Below are 22,209 nucleotides of genomic sequence, written 5' to 3'. Positions count from 1 at the left end.
CAGGAGCTGCGCCTCCCTTACTGCCTGCTCCGCTGCTGCCAGCCTGGTCATCACCCAGCTATTTCCCATTCCCAGCTCCCAACCACGGCAGCACTTCCACCTTTGCAGGCCATCGTGCCCCACCTTGCAGGTGCCCCAGGCTCGGTTATGTGATTGCAGTTGTCATCTGTTGATTTGGGGACATCCAACCAGATGGACCAGGCTGATTGACACAGATGGAGAATCAGCTTTTAAACCCCTAAGCTCCCCTCAAATCATTCAAATGCTTCCAGAAAAATGGAACAACCACGCAGTCCCGTATATATGTCCTTCTTTACGTGTTTCCCAAGCATGAAAAGCCCTCTTTGATGTCCAGAACATTTTGTGGGTTTCAGCTATAAGCAAGCTGGATAAACACTGACCAAGATGGAAGTATCTACATCAAGGGCTGCTCCATCTCAGCCCAACTCCTGCTGGTCCTCCCAAACCCCGCAGGAGAAGGTCTCCAGCCATGAACCCAGCCAGAAGCAGCATCCAGGGTGTAGGCAATGGAAAATGAGATGTTTCTAAGTTTGGCTGGGCTTAGCTGGCTCCTCGCAGGTCCCAGCCTGTGAGTCACCGGTACGTGGGCCACCAGCATGGCCTCCCCTCTGGAGGAAGGAGTGGAGGTGGAAAAATAACAAGAGGAAACCAGTTGTTAGTAGTGCCAGCTCCAGGGAGAGTGGGAGGAGGTGGCAGTCCTGGAGAGAAAGGTCAGGGCTGCATTGCAGGCTGCTGCCTGATTTTTCCTCCTGCCTTCATGCTAGGAAGCTGCTTACAGGAACACACTTGTGCAGTATGTATGGAGGGTCTGGGCTGATCTGAGGGGAGAATGAAAGCCTCCAACAGCAGCCAGGGTTGATGGAGGATTTGTTTCTGGTCCCTGCTCACTCATCTCCTCTGATTTCTACTGAGCTGAACCTGAGTACCCTGTAAAAAGCAAATTTTGGCCCCTTGCAAACATTGTAAAAGAAGATGCACTTTTCAGATGTACTGGGAACAGATACATCCAAAATTAAAAGAATGCAGGTGTCCAGCCTCTTCTGGTGCCTCAGCTCTCCTAACTGGTGCTAACTGGAGCTAACTGGAATGCACCAGTGGGAGACACAAACCTCAGCTACTGTTCCCTTGTCCCTGCCATCAGTCCAGGAACACTTGTCAAGGCTGTGCTGTGACACCTCCCCTTCCCACAGGCATATCTGCAGCTGTGGATCAGCACTTCTGCTCTCCATTGCCTTGCAAGAATTCCTTTTCTCCTGAACCCTCCCATCTGACAATTGCTACCAGTTGCCAGTGATTTTTCTCACCTCCTATCCCAAGTGCTCAGAGCCAGCTGTCTCTCTGCTGGTAGACTGGCACTTTCCATCAATTAAATCATTTCTTTATGCCTTCAAGGAAATTATAACAGCTGTCAGGGGGAAAAAAAGGCACAGCCAGGGAGGATGCCAGGTCAAGGGAGAAACTGCTGTGTGAAACTTGCTGCTACTCGCTGGTGATGCCCCTTCCCCTGAGTGGGACTAATTCTCCCACTTGGAGCCAGAGCAGGATCTGTTATGCTCAAGCTCCCTCTAGTGCCTCCATGTCCCGTTATTCCTGCCTTCTCTGGAGGTGTATCGGCCATCTGTCCATCGCCCTCACTCCCCTCCAGCATCGCTCGGCTTCACAGCACAGCCAAGCCCTGTTTGCCCTGTTCCCAGGCTGGGAACAGCCCTAAAATCGCCCCAAAGCCACGGGCACCTGCCAGGGCAGGGACCTCTTGGGGAGCTGCCAGACAGCCCAGTCCTGGCTCTGCTTGCTGGGGTGAAGGAGGGTGTGAAGGATCCCACAGGGTGCTCCACCTGACAAGGCACAGCCCTGCACGCTGCAGCTGCACTTGGTGGTGTCTGCAGAGCGACTGGGAAGGAGCGGGGATGGGTGAAGTGCCCGAGCTGCCCTGGGAGCAGCCCAGGGTGGGAATCTTCGTGTGAGCCATCAGGAATAGCCAGAAGCATCCCAGCACTCTCCCCACTGCTCAATACCTCCCCACGAGGGAGCAGTTTGTAGGGTCTGTGCCAAGCAAAGCCAGCTGGACTCCTGACCAACACCTGGAAGTGCTTACCACTGGTTTTGCGTTCGCTGGGGAGCTGTGCTGTCACACTGTGTCCAGCGTCCTACCTGAACATGGCCTTTCCTTGTCTTCTTCTGGGGGAAATGGGGAGGAAATTGCTTCATGTTTTGGGAAATGACCAGACCCAACCTCTGTTCAAGCCCCTGTAAAACTCAGCCTGGCTCAGCTCTGGCATGTGGGAACCCAGGGCAAGGGGAATATCCCCATCTGCCCTGGGGTCCTCTGACTCCCAGGAAAACACTGGCTTTGACCCTCATTCATGGAGAAAACTTCCAAAGCCTCGAGGTAAACTAGAAACCACAAGAGTGTGAAATAGATTGTAGAGATTGTAGAGAGTAGTATAGTATGTCACATGGGTGAGAAATTTAGATTTTAGGATTTTTAGTATGTTCTAGATGGATTCAAGATGGAGGATATAGGGTGTTGTCTTGAGTTTCCTTCTTTCTTCTTCTTCCTTCTTCTTGGGTTTGGGTGGTATCTTGTAATTGGGTAGAAAAATCCGCATTGCGGATCTTAGGGGGTCAGTTATTGAGGTAGAAAGGGAAATAATCTAGGTGCCACTTCTTAATTGGGTAGTTTAGTTTTTGATTAGACTTAAAAAGACCTTGCAACACGAGGTTGTTAGACATTTTTGTGCTCCTTTTCCTGCACGCAGAGTCTGCTGCAGACAGTGTGCTGAAGTTTTGATAAGATAACAATAACCAGAAGCTGAAGACCGAAAAAGTCCAATGTGTCTCTCGTTCCTGACACAGAACTGCTCCAGGAGGGTCTCCCCTGCCAGGGGAGCCCCCAGGGAGCTGCCCAACTTGGGGTCCCCAAAGTCACACTGGCACTGGCACCATGCTGGACCATGCACAGTCCCTGGCATTATGAATGGGGGCAGCCCCAGTAACTCTTCACCCCAAGTCAAGGTCACCTCACAGGGAGGGAGGAGGCAAGCTAGGGGAGGCTGCTGAAATGCAGTGTCAGCATGAACACCATGACAGGACAGACAGAGCTCAAACAGCATCAGTGTGCATGATGCAAGGACAGTGGCCAAGATACAGTTGTCAAAGGCACTGTGGGATTTTTATGTTATGATTTTTTCATAATTGTTTTGCAGCTGGAGTAATTACCGTCCTATTTAACGAGCACAGCTCCTTTAATAGAGGACACTTGGGCTAACATGCACTGATTAAGTCTGTAATCACTAGAAGCATGACTAAAGGTTTTGAACTGGCCAGTTGTTCTCAGTAACACCATAATTAGAGGCACAGCAGCTCATCAGGGCACGGGAGAAATTCAAGGGGGCTTGATCACCCAGTGGTGTACACAGGTCCTGGTCCTGCCTTGGATCATCCTTTTCACCTCGTTCTCTGCGTTGGTTTGCAGTGATTTATAAACTGCCCTGAATATGTTACGCTCAGCCCCATGGACTGAATGTTCTTCCACAGTTTCATTTTATTAATTTGGCTTATGGATCTTGTAACCACCTGGGCATTAAGCACAGCTTCTCTAATCCCCACCTGTATGACTGCTCATCTGAGTGGCCCCAGCAGCAGCTGGGAAAGACTCCCAGGGAGGTCCAACAGCAATAACTGCAGCAAGACCCTGAAAAAACTTGGAAAAGGTGGATAGAACCCTAAAGTAAACCCTTCTGTTTCTTCCTATGGAGGAAGGTTCAGAAATTAGTTAAAAAGAGAGAAATTAGTTTTCATAATCTAATGGCCAAGCTCAGGGGGCTGGCAGCCTTTCTGCCTTTTGCAATGCAATGGAGGCAAACACACCTCTGGGATTCAGTTCTGTCTTCCACTGAGCTTGGCTCTCTGTGTTATCAGGAAAGTCAGGGTTTCTCTCTACCGTTGGCTGCAATTAGCTGGCCACAGTGATGTACAAATATTTTAAGACTGGAGCTCTCTACAGTGGAAGGAATTTAAAAAAAACAACAGTTTAAAAAGTCAGATGTTTGCATATCAAGGATTTTGAGCAGACCTTCATATTCCAGCTGCAAAATGCCAGTAAAAGAATATTATTATTTTCATCTATTTTTACACAACAGCTGCCCAGAATGGGGGTGGGGCTGGGAAATGAAGCCAAATACACTTTGCATCTTAGGTCTTGCTCAAAATAAGAGAAATACTGAAATTGAATTGCAGTAGCTTTCTTTTCCCTGCCTACTTTCATTTCACTCTCATCAGCGTTACCCAACTACCAAGGACAACCTAGTTTCCCCTGGTTTTGTAACAGAAAGACCAGAATTCTTTATAGCTATCTGAACTTGAGGCAGAATAGCAATTGCTCTCCAAGCAATCAGCCACTGAAAAAATGTCCAGTAGTGGCCATGTCTCTGTACTGGCCATGGGGCGTTTGGTCTCTGGGCTGTTTTTTCAGTCTGGCTTACTTTAAGCAATTCACTTGTGCCTCTCGTTGTAACATAAAGGCAATGCCATGAAAAGGTGGCAGTGTGTTCCCACAATGCAGAAGAGCCTGGGCCTTTTCTGCTCATTTTTCAGAGGTTCCCATTTGAAATCACAGCAGCCTTGGCCAGAAATGCTGCAATTGGTCATGAGATACAACCCCAGGGGCTCGGGCAAGCTTGGCCTTCGGTTCCCCTTATTCCTGTGCCACTTCCCCATGGGAGATGCCTCAATCCATGACAAGTCCAGTCTTTCCTTGGACACCTCCAGGCACAGTGGCTCCACCACCACGCTGGGCAAACCATTGCAATGTCCACCCTTTCCAAGAGGAAATTTTCCCATCACAGGCATCATTTGAGTGCCTTTCACAGACTGAAATACCAAACTCGCAGTCCGTGTCTTTTGCAGGAGTGAAACTTTAACCTCGCAGCATAAACCCCTGCACTGTGCCACCTCTTTGCTGGGCATGGGGGGGTTTGGGGGTCGCCGAGGTGGCACAGCTTTCTGTCTGAAAGCAGACAGGGCTGTCGGAGCCTCTGGTGCTTCATACCAATAGAGATGAACGGCATTGAATGAACCCGCCCTGAGCAGCGTTGCCCGTGCGTGACTATACTGCGGCGGAACGCGCAGACAAACCGAGCCCGGATTCCGACGGGGCCGAGGGCCTCAGGCTCCCGCGGGGGGCGGGCAGGGCCCTGCGCAGGGCGGCCTCGGCTCCCGGCTCGCTCCGCCGGCCGGCAGAGGCCATGGCGGGGGCACGTTAGTGGGGGGACCGTGTTGCTGGCAACCGCGTTGCTGGGGGAACCGGGCACCCGAGGGACTGGGTCCGCCACGTCGCTGGGTGTTGCGGTCCTGCCGCGGCGGGGCCTTCCCGGGACGGGACCGGCCTCAGGTCCCTCACGGAGCGGGAGCGCCGGCCGCGGGAGCCAGGGCGGTGCGGGCAAAGAGCAGCGGTTCGGGAAAGCAACGGGGACCCTGCCGGGCGGAACTACGGGGCACGGGGTTCCGGCCCGGCCCTGATTCCCGGCAGCCCCCGTGGTGCTCCCTCTCTTCCGGTCCGGCGGCGGCGGCGAGCGCGGCTCCGGTAAGGGCGGCCCCGGCACCATCCGCGTCCATCCGGCACCGTCCGGCACCGTCCGCGCCCATCCGGCACCATCCGGCACCGTCCGCGCCCATCCGGCACCGTCCGCGGGCCGGGCCGGGCCGGGGCTGTCGGAGCGGGGCCATAGGCGGGGCTCGGGGCCGGGCGGGCTCTGTGCGGGAGCCGGGCGCCCCTCGGCAGCCCGGCCCGGCTGAGCCGTGTGTGTTTCTCCCGCAGGTGCGACCATGGCCAAGTCCAAGAACCACACCACGCACAACCAGTGTGAGCGGGGCGGGGATCCAGGCGGCTTTAACCGGGCTGGGGCCGGCGCGGTGGTGGCAGCACGGCCTGCCCGGGGGTTGGTGGCGAGATAAGGTGGTGCTGCACAGAGATCGCATGGGAGGGTCGAAGGAGTGTGATAAGAGCCGCGACCTGTTTGGGCTCAACGTAGAGTTAATACGTAGGTAGAAAAATAGGAGCTTTTAGGTTGGAAAACCGGGGGTCGGCCTCTCCTCCCAGGTAACCAGCAATAGGATGGCGGGTTGCAGACTCAAGCTGTGCCAGGGGAGGTTTGGGTTGGTCATTAGGAAGAATTTCTTTGCAAGGAGGGTGCTCAGACGTTGGAATGGGCTGCCTGGAGAGGTGGTGGTGTCGCTCCATCTGGAGGTGCTCAAGGAAAGGCTGAATGTGCCATGGTCTGGTTGGCTGGGTGGTGGTGGACTCGAAGATCTCGGAGGGCTTTTCCAGCCTGAGAGATTCCATGGTGGTCATCACCAGCTAAGCAGGCAGCGGGACATTTTTTACAAGAGCAGGCAGTGACACAGGGGAATGGCTTCACACTGACAGAGAGCAGGCTTAGGTTGGATATTAGGAAGAAATGCTTCCCTGTGAGGATGACACAGGTTGTCCAGAGAAGCTGTGGCTGCTCCATCCCTGGAAGTGTCCAAGGCCATGTTGGACAGGGCTTGGAGAAAGCTGGTCTGGTGAGAGATGTCCTTGCCCTTGGCAGGGGGTGGAATAGGATGGTCTTTAAAGTTATTTCCAGCCCAAACCATCCTGTCATTTTGTGATGTTCCTGAAAAGCTTCGTCCCTGGGGACCTGTGCAATCCAGAGATGGCCACAGTGATGAAATAGTTCATGGGTGGGGTCTTCTCATCAGTGCTGTGACTTAGCAGAGGTCACCAATAGGTTCTGCTTGGTCCTGCACGGTGAGTGACAGTGCCCTGTGACACTGACCACAAGGGCTTCCATTTATTAACGAGTGAGGCCTTTTACTCTGCTGGTGCTGCTGTCAGGGTGTCATTGGTTAATGAGCTGCCTGAAATCTTTGGATTGGAAGCCCATGCAAAGGCATGAGCATAGAGATGTGTTCTTAATTCAAATGTAGTTTGGATAGGAAGGGTCTGAAAATTGTCTATTCCACATCCTTTTGATAGTCAGGTACACTTAGAAACGAATGTAGCTGCTAAATAATAGCAGAAACTGTAATTTAAGTAATTGTCTTGTTTTCCACATAGCCCGTAAGTGGCACAGAAATGGCATCAAGAAGCCCAAAACCCATAGATACGAATCTCTCAAAGGGGTGAGTATTTCTGCTGGTATTCCCAGGCCCTTGAGTCACTGAGGCTTAACTGTGAAAAAACGCCAGAACTTGTATTATTTTGACTGACACATTTTTTGCAGACAGAGGCCTGTGTTCCAGGGGCTCGGAACCACTGTGGGGTTCAGATCTTTTACTTACCTGACGTGCAGCTGGGGTCTCTCTCACCCACATGACATCTGCCCTTGTATGTCTGTAAAACTGCATTTTAGTCAGTGGCCAGTTTTGTCCCTGTCCTGTTCTGGTGGCTGTCACCAAGTGCTGTTTCCAGGAAAACAAACACTTGCCACTTAAATGGTTCCTTTCCCTTTTGGGTCCTGCTGTGTCTCCTCCTCCTTTGCTCTGCTCTCTCCTTCAATATTGTTTTACTGTCTAGAATAATCCAGATAATTTCACTTACAGGAAATTAAAAAAAAAAATAAGAGGAAGTTTCATTTCTGAGCAAAACACACGAAAGTGACAGTATATTGCTGTTTCTGAGATTATCCAAATGGTACAATAGGATCTTTTTCCACACTTGAAAGTGAAAACAGTACATTTTGTGTTAGGGGAGGCTTGTGATTTTATTTGCTTTGTATATTTCACAGTCTGCAAAGCTTTTTGGAAGTGATGTACAAATTTGTCTTCCACAAAGCTCAGTGAGGGTTCAGTCCTGCCTCTCCTGCAGCTTTGCCTGTCCTTTCTTTATGTTTATTGCTGGGGTTTGGGATTTTTTGATTGTTGATGGTGGTTAAGGAAAACAGCTGTTATGACTGAAATAATCTTGTTGAAAAATCAGAAAAGAAGTCTGAACTAGTCACAGCCTACATTTGGAAGTAATTGGAACAGTATGGAGCTATAAATGTTTTTATAGATATCTCTTCTGCAACATGGCTTATTGTTCCTTTATTTTTATAGGTTGATCCCAAGTTTCTGAGGAACATGAGATTTGCAAAGAAACACAACAAGAAGGGGCTGAAGAAGATGCAGGCCAACAATGCCAAGCAGGCAGCTCAGCAGGCTGCTCTGCAGAAAAAGGACTGATGTGCTTTAACAGAAGACCCAGTTTTCTTACTGGCATGTGTGTTACAGCATTTTTTTTAAATAAAATTGTATGTAACCAAGCCTTCACCTCCTGAATTTGAGGAGAGCCCTCCAGAGGCCTTGTTTGGGTTGTACTTTAGCTGCCAGCTGTGCCTCAAGCCTGTGAGTTGTGATCCAGGGGAGCCTGACTGGCTTGTGGTTCCCTGGATCCTCCTTGTTTTTGAGAACTGGGGTGACATTTTCTTTCTCATGTACCATGACTTTAGTGATAATTCCTGGTGTTGTTACAGCAAAGTGAAATGTCCAGGGGCTGTTACATGTCTCCTGCTCTGCTGTGTGGTTCTGTACAGGTTTGGAATCCAGGGAAATAGGAGGGGAAGGAGTGCTGGCTGTGGTGTGGTGTTGGAGACCACAGGAGTTTGTGCTGGAGTTGGTGTGTGTTGTAGCCTGAAATATTTGTGGAGTTTAAAGCATTAATGGAGCTACCCATGGGAATATGTAAAGGTTTAGGAATATACAAAATGCACGTTTTTTAATAGTGACTGATTTTAGGGAGTGCCTTTCACTCCAGTAACAAAAGTACTGTGATGAAACGTGCTGGCTTGGGTAGATGAGGGGAATAACGTGTGAAATCCTGGGAAGAGCTGGGTTTTGCTCCTGTTTTGTACATCGGGAGAGGGCTTCGCTCTCCAGAGCCCCCTCAAATCTGCCTCAGGCCGTGCCTGCCGCTGGAGGCACCTGTTGGAATGCAGCCGGCTGCTCTGGAGCTGCAGTTCCTGCGCTCGTCCACCCGGTGGGGTAAATCGGCGGAGCGCACGAGGGCTGGAACACACGCGGACCTCCTGACTGCATACAGCAGAAAAACACTTGCAGGATGAAAAACAATTTTAACTAGAACATCCAATTCATGTAGTTTAGTTTTTGAAGTTTAACCAATTACCAAAATTATGTGTTAGCTTGAACAATTTCTGGCTTAAATTCAAAAATATTTTCCCAGTTCCAACTTTTTAATTGGTTTTGACTGATTAGGAAAACCCACCCACCCCTAAACAAAGCAATATAAAGAGATTTACTAATTTGAAACTCACAAGTCAAGGGGGTTGTAAAGTCAGGGTTGTCTGTAGCCCTCAGCTGTCTGATTCCTGCTGTGTGCATCTCTTGGGCTTTTGTGGAGGTTGGTGTTTGTCAGCCTGTTACAAACAAGTGTTTGAGGAGCTTAAAGGATCACCAGCAAAGGTATCAGTAAAAACCAGATTTAATATTAAGCAGCAGCATGACAGAGTTCGTCGGCAAGGTTCACTGCTTGCAGATGATTAAGGCACACAGTGGAGTTGTTGCTGGTATTGAAGGAGATGGGAGTGGCTGGTCCAGTGAGGGTCAGTGTGATCAGTCTGGTGTAGATGTGTGTTAAAAGAGCGAAAGGAAAAAACCTCTGAACAGAGCACTGGTGTTTGTCAGTTTACACCTTTACCTGTGTGTCTGCAGATTTTCTACCCAGTGTAAGTTCTGCATTTTAAATCTCTAGCACTACAACTTTTCCATAAGAAAAAGGTAAGAAGGGAGTTTTCATTTCAACCCCCTTAATGTCTTCCCCAGAGTGCCTGTGTTGTGAGAGTAGCTCACCCACAAGATGCAGTCTGAGGGAAGAGAGGGGCAAGGGTCAGGCTGAGAAGAGGATGTTGGAATGTTAACAAGAAGCAGAGGGCAAGACGTGGGCTTCCTGTGGCTCCAGGCAGCTCCCCCAGGCCTGCCTTCAGAAGCAGCCTTTTCATCTCGCTGCCCTTCATGCTTGCCCTTCAGTGGGATGGCTTCCCAAATAAGGGCTTGCTGACTTTCTGACCAAAATAGCGGCTGCGTGACAAAATGCAGCACAGAGGAACGTAACCTTAATCCAGGCATCATTGTGTAGCAAGAGACAGGAATTTTGTGAGCTTCCACAGCAGGTCGGTGTCAGGTTTGTTGTTGTGTGCTCCCTGCACACGTGGTGGTTCTGCAGGGCACTGCTGGGACATCAGTGACCACCTATTGCATTTGCTAACCCTATGACACCTGTGTTCACAGCTTTCCTCTTTGTACAGCTGTCCCAGCCCCTGAAGGGGAAGCTGTGGAGGGGAATTTGTGCTGACTCTGCCTCCGGGTGGGTCTCCATCCTCTTTCTCTGGCCTTGTGAAATTATTTAAGTTCTATTGGTGAAGTGAGGTTGGAGATCCTTTTTGGGGACATTACGTATACAGAGCCCAGGAGGGGGAGCCAGCACCTGTGGCCCACTTGAAACTATTCCTATTATGCAGAGCTCTCTCGTCTTTGATATTTGAAAACTTCAAAACTCTTGTGATGAAGTGTTTGGCATCCTGCAGAAAGACAAAGAGCTCGAAAGCATCTCAATGCTTAACAACTGCTGTACATCAGCTTATCCATCTCATGCTTGCTGCTGCTGTACGTCATACTTGCTGCAGATTACTTCTCCCCTTTGCAATTAAGAGTACTCACTATCAAGTTCCAGTTTGGCTCCTTTCTCTGCTTTGACTTAAAAAAGAAAAAAGGCAAAGGGCGTGTAACCAAATACCAAATAATCTCATTTGGCAAAGGTGAGCCATTGCTCTGAAAGCCAAGAGCACAGAACTGGTGGGGGGTGGGAAATCAAAGCCCTGCAAAATGCTCTGATGGGGCAAGGTGTTAACTGGGGACGTGGATGTTCACAGCGAGGATAAAAAGTAGGGCTGGACAGGTGTTGCTGCGTCCCCCTTTACTGCCTTTCAGTAGCGTGGTCAAAAAGAGGCAGCAGCAACAGAACATGAGCTCTGCTTCGCCCAGGTTTCAGGGCTGTTGCAGGTGTTTCTACACCACAGGGGCTTAGGCTTGGTGAAGTGTTTATCTGATGTACCTTAGCTGACGTTACACTGCCACTGCCCTGCTGGCAGATTTAGGCAGAGGTTTTATTAGGGCAGTGAGTACGAAATTTCATCTAAGCTTCCTGCAGTCACTTGGTTCACACAGCAAAGTTTTATTGAGGGCTGAGGAGAGGCCTCAAATACACTGATAAAGCTGTAAACCAAGGCAGGAGTTTAAATCTACAGTAAAGGCAAGCAGATAAATGGCCTGAGAACTGTGGCAATGTCTGGTGGCATGGGCTGCTGTAACCTGCCTGCACAGCTCCTGTCTCTGCTGGGGAGTTAAGAGCACACAGATCTAGGGACTGTTTTAGAGACTGGGAAATTACTTTTTGCCTGATTAAAAAAAAAAAAAAAGTTAGTTGCTTTTTCTTCCCAGACAATGTGGACTTGTGTCACATTACTCAAATGCTTTTGGGCACCAGAGGTTCACTACACGTGCACTGAAAACTGCAAACTGATTTGGAGTTGCACAGATCCATGGATTCCTCGGGGTGGTTTTCATTCATTGTTAGCACATCCCCTGTGTGGGGGTTGAGCCAGGCTGATCCTCCAGGGGGGACTGTTTTTTCAGCCTGCTCACCCACTCGCTGGCCTGTCATGTCGTGTTACATTCCTTGTGCAGTTGTTCCTGTGTTTTAGCCAACTGTGAAATCCACCCACAGCTCCTCACCCTGCAGCATTTGCCATCTGACTGGGAGGACAGGCTGTGTGTTAAGGCAGTCCAGCCTGGCAGCAGTTTTCCTGGCTTCCCAAACTCCTGTTCTAAGGACTAATAGTCCCAGTGTATCTGCTCTTCTAGTGACAAGTTTTGGCTGCTACAAGACCTTTGTCTTCTCTCTCCAGCCACCACCTTCCCTGCTTTACTCTTGGAAAAGGGTGGGCAGCAGGTGTGGCTGTGGCTTTCTGCTGCCAGTGCCATTGAGCCAAGGGGGAAGAGCCAAGACACTGGGCCAAGTGGCTTCTTCCCAGCCATCCTTTTCCCTGGGTCACAGCACAGTCCAAGCCACCAAGCTGACTGAAGGAAAGGGGTTAACCTTATTTTTTCTCTTGTTCACCCTCCAGGGAGCCAACGCCTATCAGTAAGCAGTGGAGAATATCTTGGAGAATTCCTTTTTGGATGCTGGGATTTGGCCAGGACAGAGGAGGATAAGGGGTCTGTCAGTGATGCCTGATGTGATGTGAGTGCAGGTGTGGGTTGCCCGTGGGCTGGGTGGCCATGGGTGTGGGGACAGCTGGCATCACTTCAGCTCCTGTCTGAATCCCAGCTATTGGCCACTCTGGAGGTTCCAGGCCTGGGGTAAAACAGGAGGACATGCTGTGTCCTCACAGGCTTCAGTGGGAAACAACTGCTGCTGCTACACTGCGGAGACGGAAAATGTTTCTTTTTCATCTCTAGGCTGCAGATTAGCTGGAAACAGAATCTGATAACACCTGGGAGTATTTCCTGCCCCAGGGTTCTTAGACCCAAATTTCCATTGCCTTCTGGTGCACCTGTAGTCCTGCTGAATCTGCAGTAGCTATGGCATTAAGGGCTTGGAACCCTTGGGGAGACCCCTTTGAGTGGGTCAAACAGATGTTTATGTTAGAGCTGTTTCCAAAATACCCTAGGTTTCTAGTTGACAGGTTCATTTTCTTAGTTTTTCTGTTGTTATAAGCCTTGATTGAGCAAAATATTTAGTGCTGCTTGTCCAGAGGAAAGACACAGCCATGTCCTTGCACACAATCAACCACCTCTCTAATCCCTGTTTTCTCTGAACTGCAATATTTCATTATTGCTATAAATGAGATTGTGTCACAGCTGTTTTAGGGTGTTGTTTCCACAGAAGTGGGGAAAAAAAATCTAGTTTGGTCAAGAAAGGCAGAAGGACAACCCAGCAGACCTGAGGCACTGGCCCAGCAGCGTGGCCACCCAGGGCTGAGGGCAGCATCGCTGGGGCTTGCACCAGCACAGCCCCGTACTTGCCCTGCCAATGTTTATTTTGCTTGGGTAAACGATTGACTTTAGCAACACGACTGCAATGTGTGAGTTGTGCTGGGGCTGTAATTCGATGGGAGGAGGCAGCTATGTGCACGGAGAGCTGCTAATGCCACAGGAATGCTGTGCTTCCTTGGGATGAGAGGAGACGGTGCTGGGGACAGTGCAGCTCCTTGGCCCTGCTGTCACCCTGTGCCTGCAGGCTGAGACCCAGAGTGGAGTTGTGTGTTTCTCAGTGGCCCAAATCGATGTGATTTGCCAGGGAAAATTGGGTGTCTCATTTTTTGTAGTGAGGCTCCCACCCAGGGCTGCAGGAGGACTATGGGGGGCCAGTACCTGCCTCCCACCAGGCTGAGAGAGGCAGGAAGGAGCATCCAGTCCAGCTCAGGAATGGCTTTTATTCATGTTTCCAAAGCAAATGGAGGTCTTCTTTTGGCATTACAAGGTGCCAATCAGGCTGGCAGGCAGGAGGAGGGGTGTACCCTCAGGATAGCCAGGGTGAGAATAGGGAGGAGAGGGACTGTCCCTGTCACAGTGGATTTCAGCGATGGCTGAAGGGCCATCATTAATTCATATTTCGTTGCTAAAATGCTGCCAATGCTCCAGTTAAACCAGCAGGCACCAGTGCCAGCTCCTGAGTCTCATGGCAGAGTGAGGAGATGGAACATGGCAGCTCCCCACCGAGCACCCATGGCCCTGTTGGATGGACTTTGCCATTGGGCTGGCAGCAGAATACCTCCTTGGGGGCTTAAAGCTCCAGCTGTGATGTCACCTTGCCAGAAGCAGTCCTCAGCAGTGGTTTCATTAATCATGAGTACACAACAGGGGTGAAGTTGTCACTGAATCTCCAAGGAATGACCAGCTGAGGCACTGGGTATTAACAGGTTTTATTTCCCCCTGGCCACCCTTCTCAGCACTCAGTCTTCATGCTGGTAGCCAGGGGACTTAGTCAAGGAGATGAGATGCAGAGCTGGAGGGTTTAGGAGAGTCAAGCTGTCCATCTGGCCTCAGATTTATTCAACCCCCTTCATAAACTCCAGGAACTCTGCCAAGGGGAAGACATTGGAGACAAGAGGTTTGGGGTGAGACCCAAGTGCCCTTACAGCTGCCAAAAGCTTGGCAGCTTTTCCCACCCCTGTCTCCTTTTCCACCCTCACAATATGCGAGAGGCCAAGGGGGGGATGGCTACTGTTCCTCTGACTGTGGTGAGGACTCCTTGTGACTCCTGCTGGAAATGTCACTGAAGCCCAGCCTCACCCTCAGCTGCCACCACATGGTCTGAACATCATTTTGTCAGCAGCACAATCAAAGATACAGCCCCTCAGAAATGGTGCTTGTGTTAAGGGGGCAGGAGGGGACTGGTGAAAAGTGGCGGTGTTTCAGTGCAGCAAGGGACAGGTAAGGCAGCCCCAGGCCCTTGCTCCCATGTCACAAGTGTGAGAGCCCCTTCATCCCTGTGCACACATGCTCCTGTCAGCTGTATTGCCCTGCACTGCCTGCATGAGCTCCTGCTCAACCAAGACCATGGGAGCTACCCAGGGGCATGACCAAGGGCTTGTGACCAAACCACATGCAAGAAAGAGTCCTACCATCATAGTCAATCCTGCCATCGTTGTTTTTATCCCCATCTTTCATCAGTTCTTCTATGTCATCCTCGGTGATGGTCTCTCCTGTCGCCTGCAGCATGATCTTCAGCTCCTCGAGGTCGATGTAGCCATCAGCGTTTCTGTGCCAGGACAGAAGAGCTCAGGACCAGACAGAGCTGCTGGGGAGGGGGCCAGGCTGGCTGCACCCCTCCCACCCCCCCATCTTGCTGTGCTCATGGCTCTTACTTATCAAACATCCTGAAAAGATCTGAGAGTTCCTCTTCGGTTTTTCCTTTGCTGTCGTCTTTCATACACCGGACCATCATAACCAGGAACTCATCGAAGTCCACAGTGCCACTGCCTGAGGGAAGAACGGACTTTCTGGGGCCAGCTGGGACCCTGGCTGAGCTCCACACTTCTCCATGAGCAACTCTACCAGACTGGCCCACCCAGCTTCCCTGCACAGCCACATGAATTCAGAACCCCAAAACCTTAAGTGGTGATGTTAAACCCACTATTGTTAAAGTTAAAAACAAAGACTGCCATCAGACAGTGTCTCTACAAGTCAAACTGGAAGAATATGCAAGGTCTGCTGCCTCAGTCTCTTCTCATACTGGGCTTGAGGAATGCAGGAAAGGGGAGTCCAGCTGGAGCCATCAGTTGGAGCTACAAGGGGTGGACGGGCAATGCCAATGAGGGATCACCCTTCCCTTCAGCAACCAGGGGCTAAAACTCAAGAGAGCAGCCCCTGCAGCAAGAATCAGCTCTCAGGATGCTGCAATAAGTGACTGAGGCCTTTCTCTGACCTTGTAAATGAACTTCTACCTTTCACAGTCATTTTGCCTTGGCAAAAGTCCTTCTGGAAGCACCAAATAATGGAAATTCCTGCTATGGAGATACCTGTCCATCTCATGTAGGTATTAATATTGAAAGCTCCAGAAGGCAGGGATTCATGCAGTGTGGTTTTGCACTGGCACTATAGTAGTGTTGTTTTCAATGACTCAGATGCTTTCCTTTTTTGCCTGATTTTTATCTGCTTTTTTTATTTTCCAGTTACTTAGTGTGGTATTTCTGCCCAAGTGCCCACAGTGGATTTTGTTATGTGTGATCATCAGTACACTGATTTAATCAGTATTGACAGTTAGTTATGTGGGGGTGTGTACAATTGAGCAGTGAGAGACTTTCCTGATGATAGAATCCTCTAAGTGGCATTTCTGAAATGGCAGTTCCTACATTCAGCCTGTATTTTGTTTTTTAAATGGATCTGTACAATTTCACAGTACCTCCACTCAAAATCAGTTCAAGTAGTCTGATTGTTGTAGGAATAAAAATTTCGATAGTTTCTCTTTGCCTGGAAATTCCATAAAGGAACCATGCAGAGGTTTGGTGGGTGTTTAGTGTCCTTTGAATTCACAGCAGGTTGCACCCCACAGCTGTGACTGTCCCCAGCATAGATCCTGCCAGCACTGCACAGATGGCCCCCACACCCCCAGATGTGGGGATGGTCCTTGGGAGAGTGGAAGAAACCCAAACTTCTCACCATCTTCATCCACCTCATCTATCATCTCCTGCAGCTCCTCGGGGGTGGGGTTCTGCCCCAGCATCCTCATCACCTTCCCCAGCTCCTTGGTGCTGATGCAGCCATCCTCTGCCCCCAGCACGAAGATGTCAAAGGCAGCCTTGAACTCTGGAGAGAGAGGAGAGAGGAGATGTGAGGGGTCCTGCCCCGCAGCTGCAGCCTGCAGGCAGGGGGCTCATCCCAGGCACAGCCTCCCCTGACTCTGCACCCCAGCAGTGCCCAGGCACGGTGTTGTGGGACACCAGGCACACCACAGAAACTGCCTTGCTAGGAATGTTGGTGGATCAAAATCCCTGGGTCGTGCCCTGCCTTGGCCAGTGTGGCCAAAGCATTTTCCAGAGTATTATTGCTGAGGCAGGCAGGGCTGCTGGCTGGGGAGCTCCACTTCAGGCTGTGGTGTCAGATTGAGGATGCACCTACCATTTTTTTGTTCTTCTGTCAGCTGCTCAACCTGTAAGGAAAACACGGACATCAAGTCATTTTAATTTTGTCAGCATCACTAATTGCTAAAAGGACATGTTGTTTGTTCAACAGCCTTTGCCAGGGTCAATGAAACCTCACAAGAAGCAGCCTCGTGGACTAGGAAATGTACAGCCAGAGGGGTTTTGACACAGCAAGTTTTTGCAGTCAAAGAGATTCTTCCCTTTAAAAAAATTATTCACATCTCCTTTGAAGCAAACATAACTTCTCTAGAGTAGTAGGTGCTAATACATGGCAGAAATAGCCTTTGTACAAGCAGGGAAAGTCCACTGGGAAAAGAATATGCCTCTTTCATCCATTTGGGGATTTCTTGTTGCTGGCAGGTTTCACTGCAGAATGGCTGCACTGCTGAGGGCTGCTCACATGTGGGCCAATGCCAGATCAGAGATGAGATGTGCTTGAGAGTTCCCTGGGGAGGGAGAGGTAGACAAGACTATCCCTGGTAGTTGTTTTTCAGGCCTAGATTCAGGAAATTGCTGCCCTATCCAGAGCTTAACTGCTCTGCTTCCATCTCAGCCAGGGTTATCACAAAGGTGTCTGGCTGTGAAGGGAGCTGCTATTCCCTTTAGTCTGTTTTGGGAATCTCTGAAGAAATGTCCTGTGGAGCCAACAGGCATTAGCTGACATGGGATGGCAGATTGTTCCCAAACTCTGCCCTAATTCAATCCCCACAGACCATCAGTGGGAGTTTATTAGCATGAATTAATGAAAGTAATCAATAAGGAGAGCAAAGGGAAATCAATCAGCTCTGTGTCATACCTGTTTAAGTGCCTTTCTCTCTTTGGCTTCATTCCAGGTACTGCTTAGCTGAACTTGCTGCCCTCACCACCATGTCCAACTGCCCCTTTGGAAGCATCCATGAAAACATCAACTTTTCCTTCCTATGCTGGTCAACAGCCTCTCTAGATCCAGCCAGGAAGGACCCCATGCCTGCCCTGTCTGACCCCACTGAAGTCTCCTTGCTGCCACCCCCATGCAAGTGGCCCCCAACACCCATCCCTGCCATGCTGTGTTTGGGGCAGGACCCCACAACCCAGGGATGTGTCTTTGAGTGAAAACTGATTCTTTTGCCCCAAAGGGCAATGGTTTTGCAAAAGCCAGCTGGTTCTTCCTGCTTGCAGCAAGAAGCAGAGAAAGTACTTTTCCTTAGCAGGTGAGAGCCTGTGGGAGCAGGCAGAGCATTTTATCCCACTCCCCATGCTCCAGGAGGTGAGGGCTTGGCAGAAAGCACTAAGGACGGTGGCAAGATTTTTCTTCACTGCTGGAGGAAACCCAAGCCCAGTGTGTTTCTGGTGCTGCTGAAGGCAAGCAGGCAGCTGCTGGCCCTCTGTAGACATTTTTTGGGCAGAGCAAGGGCAGCCACCACCACGATGGCCACAGCCACGTCCTGCTCTGTAACGCGACACTCCTGGCGCAGTCGCTATTTATAAGCCTGGGTGAGAGCGGTGCTGGAGATAAAGATGAGCTCCCCGATTGTTCCCAGGCTTTGGTATTTATCCTTGCAGCCCTTTATCTGGACACTTGTCCCTGGCACTGTTCTAGGCACCGCTTAACAGAGCCTAAAAATATTCCCAAAATAGCTTTGTGTTTGCACACCCTTATCTAGGCATGAGTGGGTAAGATGAAAATCCATTGGGTTCTCTGGCTGCACATAGGGGATTTGGCATAAATGTAATATTAATATATGCTATCAACATGCAGAAAATATACAACTATTCCATTTTGAAGCCTCCTTGAGTACTGAAGTGATAGATGTGGTGTATAGAAATTAAATGCATTGTTGCTATAGAGTGACATTTTTGTCACAGAAATGTCTCTTGAGCTGTTCATAGTTCACTCTGGACATGGGTGCTGTTTGCTGCCTTATTCCTCTTTTCCCTCCACATCATTCCAGGAACAGGTTTTTCTGACTGCAGTGTGGGAAGGCAAGCTCTAAGCTCACAGCACTGCAGCAGCTGTGGTAATGCTAAATCTGCTGTATTTTGCTTTTAAAAGCTCTTCTCTCCATCCCAGGGTTCTGTCTGAAGTCAGGGGAAACTGAAGTTCTTAATTTTTTTTTTTTTTTCCACAGGTAAATGTTTTCTTTACAGTCTAAATTGTGGGAAATACAAAACAGCTCCATAAAAGAGCTGTTTGTCTCAGCTGTACCTGGCTTGGACTTGTTTTGCCTCTGTAAAGGTGTTGGGAGTTAATGCCCAGGACTCAAACCCTACATTTACCTAATTAATGGCCACATGGTCCCTATACAATGAGGAAAGAGCCTGTGCCTTGAGTCACAGAGAACTTATTTAATTAAAAAACTACATTGGAAAGGCCTGGATTTCCTTTGATTTTACAGGTTCCATTTTTCTCCATTTTGAAGGTGTTGGCTGGGGGACTCAGCCTTTCCCGAACATTTTCACACTATCAGGATCACTACAGGGGTTCCATTTCCAAGGTTCAAGCTGACCAAGGTACAGGGGATGGGTGAGCATTGGGTTTTTTTATTCAGTTGCCTACCAAGGACTATATTCCTTCCCTCTAAAAACCTTGCCATAATAATAAGACTGGTATGATGCATTTTTTTTGTGCTCTTGCTGAAAATCAAACTTGGTCACTGCATATTTAAGGGGGAAAAAGCACCAAAAAGCTCTTACTGTAAATCCACTTATGGATGCAATAGCAATCCACACAATCCAGAATCTATTTTCATCCTTAGTCCACTCGCACATCTCTGTCTGTCTACATTACAGAATAATGCAGTGTTCTTATTACAGACCAAATAGTCTGGGTTTACACAGTGAGCACAGCGTGCAGCTGTGGAAGTTAAAATAGCCTAAGGATGCTCCACGTTCCCCAGGGCATAGCTCACATTCTGGATTCTGCACAGCACAGAGCAGGAGCAGCAAAGCAGAGGAGGAGGTTTGGAAATAACTGAGAAAAAACGAGGGTTTTTTAAAATCCCCCTGAAAAATATTCAGCTAAGGTGGGGGGGGGGGGGGGGGGCGATCATAGCAATGGCAGAGTTGTAAAGCACCAGAAAGAAGAAGGTGAGTTTTAACCCATAAAAATAATGTTTATTTTCTGGGAAATCCTACTCTGCTTTGTCTGGGCTAAAACCAAGAGTCATCTCTTAATGCCCTGCAGGTTTTACTGAGATTTATAGCTTCACCTAGGAGCCATCTCCCTGCTTTTCTGTGGGGAGCCAGGGGGTCATTGTAAATAATTTAACAGCAGGTTGAGAGTTTTCACACTTGTAAGAGGAGTGTGAAACTTCCAGAGCCATGAGAGGGAAGGGTCTGTGTCCTGGATGAGGATGTTGACTAAGAGTTGCTGTCCTGTAATTATTTCTCATTTTCATTTCTCCACTGAATTATTGCTAGCGCAGCTTTGGGGAACCTAGACCAAAAATCCTGAGATCCATTTCAGACCCCCCCTCTCCCCAGCCCACAGCCCCAAGGGGAGACACTCACCGCTGCCTTATAAATGTCATCCATGGCTGGGCGAGGGGCCGGGGGCTGTCACGGTCACTCTGGCGGCGCTGCCCCGCGGGCACGGCTGATATAGGGGGCTGGGACCAGCCCACGGCAGCCCCGCATGCCCGGCCCCCCAGGAATGCCTGCCCTGCGTGCCTTGGGATGGGGACACCACCGAGCCCGGCGCTGGCACGTCCGGGGCCAGCCCCAGCGCCAGCCCCAGCCCCGCTCCGCGGCAGCTGGAGGTTTCCTCGTGACTTTGTTGTGGGATCAAGCCACCACTTTTCAGCAAGACCTGCCGAAATTGCTGATATATTGCGGCTCTTGGCTGTCCTGACTGGAGCCGTGCCATCATGTCACCTCCACCTCCAGAGTGTTCCCCCTGGGAGCTGCGTTAGAAAGATTATACTGTGCCAAATAGGATTGGGCATTACAGGAAAGGCACATGTCCCAAAATATCCCTGTCCAGTAGCAAATGTCCCCCGGGGCAGTGGGAACAGGGGGTGTCAGGGCCCCTCGTCGCCTCTGCTGCGTGTCCCCAAATCCATGGGGGACCTGCAGCTGGGGCCGGTGCCCTCGGAGGAGCGTGGGGGGAATGTGTGCGGGCAGGCAGGGAGCACGGGGGGAACGTGCGGTCCCAGTGCCACGGACAGAAGTGTGGAGACGCATGGAGCTTTGCTCCAGTCTTGTTTTCAGCTAGGGCTGCAAAATGTGGGGATCAGCTATCAAAATGTTTGATTCCAGGGATAATTGCCAGTCCTTTGGGAAATCATGACTCACTTTACCCAGCCAGCTTGCTGACCTGTCCCTACCGCAAACAGCTTAAATCCACACTCGTGGATTTACTGTGAATTTACCACGGATTTACCCTGCCACGGTGGAGAGCAAAACACACCAAAGGCCTCCAAGTGATGAGCGGTTTTCTCAGTGCAGTGAAAAGTGTTTTAATCCACAGCAAACAAACCTCTCTTTTTAACGATTCAGGACTCCCTCTTGTGTCCAGAGGGGCTACAGATGGCTCTGGCACCACAGGGTGGCGAGGTCTCACCTCCAGCAGGCTCAAGTCAAAATTAGTTTGAAAACATAAAAATACAATTAATGCAACTGTTAGTTTTCATCTTTACTACAAATCCACCTTTAAGAAGAATCATGCTGCATGGAAAAACCCGCAGTCCCTGTGGAATGCCCAAGCCATAGCAGCATTAACCAGAGAGCCAGGTGGTGTCAGCACAAAGTGGAGATGCAGGTGAGCACAAAGCCATCCCCACATCACATCCTCCCAGGTTTTGAGTCCTGAAAGATTAAATAATTGCAGAGCCTGATAGGAACTGTGGTCTTGTGGGCACCCGCTGGCCTTGATTTTCCCAGGCTTCAGCCCAGCCCTGCCTCTGCTCAGCATAGGGGTAGCAGATGGAATAAAAAGGAAAATTGTTACATTTAAGGAATTGATTTTTGAAGCAGTTAGTCTTCCTAAGTTGAATGTATTTAATATTTTGGTTGCCTTTAACACACAAAAGTCAGAAAAAGCAGCAGAGGGAAGGAAGTTGTTTTGTTAAAGGGCACTGGAGCCTGTCCTTAGGTGAGGGCACAGGCTGGGATGGGAGAACCAAACAACGACCCAGAACCTCCTGGGCAACCCCAGAGAGACCTTCCCAATGAATTGCTGCCCCGAGGCAAGCCCCAGCCCCCGACTGCTTCTCTGGCCTTGGGATTCACTGCAGGGACAGTGGGGTGGCAGGTGCCAGCTCTGGGCACTAGCAGGCACCAGGGCAGGGGCTGAGGAATCACGCCTGGCCCTGTCCCTCCATCCTGGGAAGTGATGGCTCTGAGTCACCCTGAAAACAGCCCCGGGGATGTGTCAGAATATATTTCGGGTCAATGTAGTGCAGGAGGGGCGGCTCCAACATTGCCTTTAGAAGGTCTGCTGGAGAGAGCTGGGGTGAAATTCAGGCTGGGATGTGGAGGAAGGGTCTCTGTGTGCTTAGAGAGGGGAAATCTGGGCCGCTGCCACCCT

General features: G+C 50.0%; 2 protein-coding genes across 2 annotated transcripts; one reads left to right on the top strand and one right to left on the bottom strand.

The window, feature by feature from the left end:
- The first annotated feature begins 5,492 nt into the window (after window positions 1-5,492).
- RPL29 (ribosomal protein L29) lies at window positions 5,493-8,306 on the top strand. Its single transcript, XM_068201692.1, has 4 exons — window positions 5,493-5,605; window positions 5,840-5,884; window positions 7,121-7,185; window positions 8,101-8,306. The coding sequence occupies exons 2-4, from the start codon at window positions 5,848-5,850 to the stop codon at window positions 8,224-8,226; spliced, it is 228 nt and encodes a 75-aa protein (XP_068057793.1). The 5' UTR covers window positions 5,493-5,605; window positions 5,840-5,847; the 3' UTR covers window positions 8,227-8,306.
- A 5,657-nt stretch (window positions 8,307-13,963) lies between these two features.
- TNNC1 (troponin C1, slow skeletal and cardiac type) lies at window positions 13,964-20,231 on the bottom strand. The gene is made up of 6 exons (XM_068201691.1): window positions 20,193-20,231; window positions 16,681-16,711; window positions 16,222-16,368; window positions 14,928-15,042; window positions 14,685-14,821; window positions 13,964-14,140 (listed from the first exon to the last, which is right to left on the bottom strand). Exons 1-6 carry the CDS (start codon window positions 20,214-20,216, stop codon window positions 14,109-14,111), a joined length of 486 nt encoding a protein of 161 aa, XP_068057792.1. The 5' UTR covers window positions 20,217-20,231; the 3' UTR covers window positions 13,964-14,108.
- Window positions 20,232-22,209: the final 1,978 nt, after the last annotated feature.

The sequence above is a fragment of the Anomalospiza imberbis genome, chromosome 11, assembly GCF_031753505.1.
Source record: "Anomalospiza imberbis isolate Cuckoo-Finch-1a 21T00152 chromosome 11, ASM3175350v1, whole genome shotgun sequence".
Lineage (NCBI taxonomy): Eukaryota > Metazoa > Chordata > Aves > Passeriformes > Viduidae > Anomalospiza > Anomalospiza imberbis.
The sequence above is the reverse complement of the archived record's forward strand: the minus strand, read 5'-3'. Positions and strand labels throughout refer to the sequence as shown.